Below are 5,038 nucleotides of genomic sequence, written 5' to 3' on the forward strand. Positions count from 1 at the left end.
GTTTCACCAAACGCAACAACAAATACATGTAGGGTTTTACTTATATGTGTTTGCTGTCACCTGTAATAAATTCGCCTTGGGTAGATCTACACAATTGCGGTAAACTGGCAACACTCGTTGTAACTGATATCTCAGGAAGAAGAAGAAGAAGCTATAAACAAACTTTTATCCGTCGAATACAAATTGAGAAGTAGAAAGTAAATAAATATCGGTTTTCTATAATGAGTACAAATTTTTTTGAAAATGGTTTACGGCTGGACAGATATAGTGGCGAGGACCTCTTCAGCATGCTTTTGCGCTATGGACTATTCCTAGGCGCAATATTGCAGCTTATTTGTATTGCCTCATCGATTTTACTACCAGCAGCCAATGAAGGGTCGAGCTGTGAAGATGGGAATGAGGTATGGAATTCATGAATATCAATGAAATAGAAAACGTATCTGAAGTGTAAAATTTGTATGTTTTGTTTTAAGGATTATAAGTTCAGCGGTGAAGTGGGCAATATACGCCGGTTGCATAAATTGCGCAAGCAGGAAAAAAAGAAGCGACGTTGATTTAACATTTCTAGCACAGTAAAATAAGTGAATTTAGATTTATAAGCATACATATGAATGTATAACTAACCTAAGGAAAAATTGTATACCGGCAATTAGTAAATTTATTTGCTGATAATATCTTTTACATATTTGCTGATCGCACAACGCACACAGATAATGCAAAACAGATGACATGCAATATGAATTATTATATTTCCAAGTTAAGCACCTTAGAGTTAACTATAAAAATATGTGTGTAAGTATGTGCGCTTAAAAATTAACCGCGAACAATGGAATGCATGGTTCAATACAAATTTTTTTTTGTACATTACGAGGAAAGCGCCGAATCTAGGAAGATTATCTTACGAAATGAAGTAAAAATGTAGGCACATATGCATGGATGTACATATATGCGTGTATAGTATATGCACACACGTATGTACAATATATTACATATAACACAAATGTGGGAAATGTTTTACTTTTCGATGATAGTCTTCAAATGACGAATTAACAATAAATACTAAATTTAATGTATTCGTGTGCACGAAATGTTCTCAAGTAATTTTGTTATCTAGCTGTTCTAAGCTATTCTAATTCTAACAATTTTAGTATATTCTAATTCTTTGCACCTATAGGATTTCTTTAAAATATGCGCTTAACAGTTCTATTAATATTTTTATACGGAGAAGCAATAAATTGTAGGTATAAATGAAGGATATGTTAATACTGAAAATCAGTTTATTTATTTCTGTATTTATGCCAAGATGTTGCATGCAATGAAAAACGGTCTACGGATTGTGGTAATTTGTCTGATTGTGTTGCTGAAAAACCAAATATATGCGCATTGGACAAGCAAAATGTGTGTTTCAAATATTTTGACTCCTTGTGCCATTTAGAGTATGAGCAATGCAAACAGCAACTAGGTTTGTGACTAATTTGAATGCTTACAGATGTACATATAAAAAAATATTTTGGTCTTATTTGCAGAGTACTTAATTTATTTGGACAAATACTGTGAGAATGACGCGTTCAGGTGCATCAAAGAAAAGGAAGATTTTTCGGAAGCTGCAGCAGTCCACTTATAATTCCATATAACTAACTATAACAACAATTTTTGTATAGCGCTAATTTACAGCGTCCAATTTATAGTCACTAACCTTTTCATTACACATTCACTTGTTTAAATATTGGGTGTGCAACTAAGTTTTAAAGGTTTTTTTTCGATTTCAAAAATTTATTGTTAAAAATTGGTACAACCTATTTTATCCAAAATACTGTCCATCACTAGCTATAACTTTTTCCCACTTCTCTGGTAATGCATGGATTCCGTCCCAATAAAACTGCTCGCTTTTGGAGGCGAAGAACTCATCAAACCAATTTTGTATACCTTCAACCGAAGTGAAACGCACTCCCGTAAGGGCATTCTGCATCGACCGGAACAAATGGTAATCTGATGGTGCAAGATCTGGGCTATAAGGCGGGTGGGGTAGAACTTCCCATCCGCTACCATCGAGATAGGTTTTGACCACTTGTGCGACATGCGGCCGAGCATTGTCATGATGGAAAATCAATGTCTCATGTCTGGTTTCCCATTCCGGACGTTTTTCCGCAATTGCTCGCTTCAATCGCATAAGTTATTGGCCCCTATTATGAGCAACATTCGATCTTTGACTGTAGTCGAAAGTGCTGATCGAACGAATTTTCATTTGGTATTATGGTGCTCATTCGTTGAAGAATAGGACTATTGTGAATTTCGATCGCTCGACGCATTTACAATAGATAATTTTTTCTCAGCTGATACAGCAAATCAAAATAAAAGAAAACCCGATTGTGTTGAAATTCTTTGCTAACATTATTTTTAAAAGTTAAAAAAAGTATTTTTTCTGAAAATGAGTACAACGGAGTTGTGGTTGGACGATTCATCGGACGATGAAAGATTAGTGGAACTAGCTAGAAGTAGAAAACAGTTGAGGGACGCATCCAACCCCCTAGAAATGGCTTCCACTGAGTAAATTTAGAATTTTCAAAATGTGTTGACGTAGTTAATATTACAGAAATTTCCTTACAGACTTTTAAAGAACTTTAGATTATCTAAAGAGGCGTTTGTGAACCTACTGTCCAGTACAGAAAACCAGTTGCAGCAGTGCACCTGAGCCAAATTGATTCCAAATATTTTAAAGCTAGACACAGTTCTGCGATTTTGTGCTCAGGGATCGTACCAATTGAGTATTGGTAATGAAGGTATGCTAGGACTTGCTCAACCCACTGTGTACGATGATGCTGAAGATATTGAAGAGGAGTCAAATAACGGAGAAGTAGAAAACATTAGAAATGAAATTTTGCGAATATTATAGAAAAATCTAAAAAGTATTAAATAGAAACCTTTACGCTACAGTTTCTGTTTTATTTTTGTTATAATTTTCTTTATTCAATTATTCGTCATTCGAAAAAAATATATATTTCAGTTCCTCTACGTACCTGCCCTCCCATACCTGCCAAGGGAAAATAAAAATGTATTTCTATAAACATCACAAAAAAAAAACCATTATTAAGCTTAATCCATTTTGCTGCCGCTCTCACTGGAGGTCCCAAGCAATTCAGCTCCGTTGTAAATTCTTCCCATTTTTTTGCTGCATGTACTTTGCTGCAAATCCCTTTTGCAAATTGTGGATTCTCTTCCATTAATGCAACTAGTTTTTCTAGTTGCTGTTTGGTACTCACGACTTTCGACCTGCATAAAATTAACAAAATTAGTATATATTTATTATTTGGTTACTATAAAACCATAAATAATCGGAAACAACTTACATTTTAACAAGTTTACCAACAATACGCAACACAGTCGAAAGCAAAACTGCATTCGACTCTAAATTCGGTATTCAACGAAAATTTCGACAGGGCTGCACCGCTCATAATACCAAATTGACATTCGATTTTCGATCTTCGACAACCAACGAATATCGAAGATCGAATGCAACTCATAATAGGGGCCATTGTCTGTAGAGTGCTCCGTTTATCGTCTGACCACTTTTCAGTAGTTCGTGGTAAACGTTTCCCTTCTGGTCCCACCAAACGCAGAGCATTACCTTGCTGCCATGGATATTTGGCTTTGGCGTCGATGGTCCGGGTTCGCCACGCTTAACATACGCTGCCTTGCGCTTCGGATTGTCGTAGTGAATCCATTTCTCATCGCCAATAATAATGCGATGCAAAAACGACTTCGCTTTGTATCGTTGAACCAGCATTTCGGAAGCAGTGACACGGCGTTCGATATCCCTTGGTTTGAGTTCGTAAGGCACCCAGTTTCCGACTTTCTGGACCATTCCAATGGCTTTCAGCCGCCTTGAAATGGCTTGATGAGTCACGTCTAACGTTGTCGCAAGTTCTTCTTGGGTTTGACACGGGTCTTCGTCCAAAATTGTCTCCAATTCGGCGTCTTCAAAAGTTGGTGGCCTTCCTTCGCGCTCCTTGTCGGCTGTGTCAAAGCCACCACCTTTGAATCGTCGGAACCAGTACTCGCAGGTTGAAATTGATGGAGCATTCTCACCGTAAGCCTCACACAGCATCCGATAACTTTCCGCTGCACTTTTCTTCAGATGGAAGCAAAATAGCAATGCTTCCTGCGAATGAAGTTTTGTAGGCACAAAAGCTGACATAGTCTTTGTATAAAAAAAATTTTTTGTTTACACTTCGACGAAATGACACAAACTAAGAAACGACACTTAATGATGACGCTTTCACATGAAACTCGTTACACAAATACTCAGTACAATTTGACACTAGTATTACTATATGTTTTAAATCCTTTAATACTTAGCAAGTTTTTATATATAATATATATTACTAGCAAACCCGGCCCCCTTCGCTGGGCACACTAAAATAGAATAGATATGGTTTAGAACAGAAAATATATGCTTTTCATATTATTTATTTCTTTATTCTTTATTCAAGCGCTTTGGCATAAACAATATTTTTTCTTTTTCTTTTTGTTTTTGAGTAAATATAAAATATAAATTGAAAATCAGGAAAAAAGAAGATTGTTTTTAAATTTCAAATCAACGCATATGAATAAACAATCGTCTTTTTTCCTGATTATCCATGAATTTTTCGTTTCAATTTATATGTTTTATTAAGCATTGGAGCTTTTTTAACCATTATCCATTTATATTTTTCAAAAAAAAAAAAACGAAAAAAATTGTTTTTTCCACGAACACATAATTTCATTCGGATTTCACATTAAATTCTCAAATTTAGTAAGAAATTATTCACTGTTCCAAAATCCACTCCAAAAAAATTCACAAACAATTTTTACATGTTGCACTTACGTTTTTTCCTTATGGCATCCAAATCAGAAAGAAATATTGACACATTGTAACTCACACTGTCAATTTGACAGTTCCGTTCCGCCCCAAGCGTTAAAAAAGTAAGCGACATTATGGCTGGCTCAAAAGAACGCTGTACCCGTTGCCACTGCTCCGAATTACAACCAAACTTTACGA

At 35.6% G+C, this 5,038-nt stretch overlaps 1 protein-coding gene across 1 annotated transcript; it reads left to right on the top strand.

The window, feature by feature from the left end:
* Window positions 1–559: 559 nt before the first annotated feature.
* On the top strand, window positions 560–1,988 carry LOC129242818 (uncharacterized). Its single transcript, XM_054879676.1, has 3 exons — window positions 560–1,237; window positions 1,304–1,462; window positions 1,527–1,988. Exons 1-3 carry the CDS (start codon window positions 1,189–1,191, stop codon window positions 1,622–1,624), a joined length of 306 nt encoding a protein of 101 aa, XP_054735651.1. The 5' UTR covers window positions 560–1,188; the 3' UTR covers window positions 1,625–1,988.
* The last annotated feature ends 3,050 nt before the right edge of the window (window positions 1,989–5,038 follow it).

The sequence above is a fragment of the Anastrepha obliqua genome, chromosome 3, assembly GCF_027943255.1.
Source record: "Anastrepha obliqua isolate idAnaObli1 chromosome 3, idAnaObli1_1.0, whole genome shotgun sequence".
Classification (NCBI taxonomy): Eukaryota; Metazoa; Arthropoda; class Insecta; order Diptera; family Tephritidae; genus Anastrepha; species Anastrepha obliqua.

Coding starts and splice junctions, on each gene's coding strand:
- LOC129242818 (XM_054879676.1), top strand. CDS start 1,189: ATGCGCTTAACAGTTCTATTAATATTTTTATACGGAGAAGCAATAAAT. Junction 1,238..1,303: donor ATACGGAGAAGCAATAAATT/GTAGGTATAAAT, acceptor ATTTATGCCAAG/ATGTTGCATGCAATGAAAAA. Junction 1,463..1,526: donor GCAATGCAAACAGCAACTAG/GTTTGTGACTAA, acceptor TCTTATTTGCAG/AGTACTTAATTTATTTGGAC.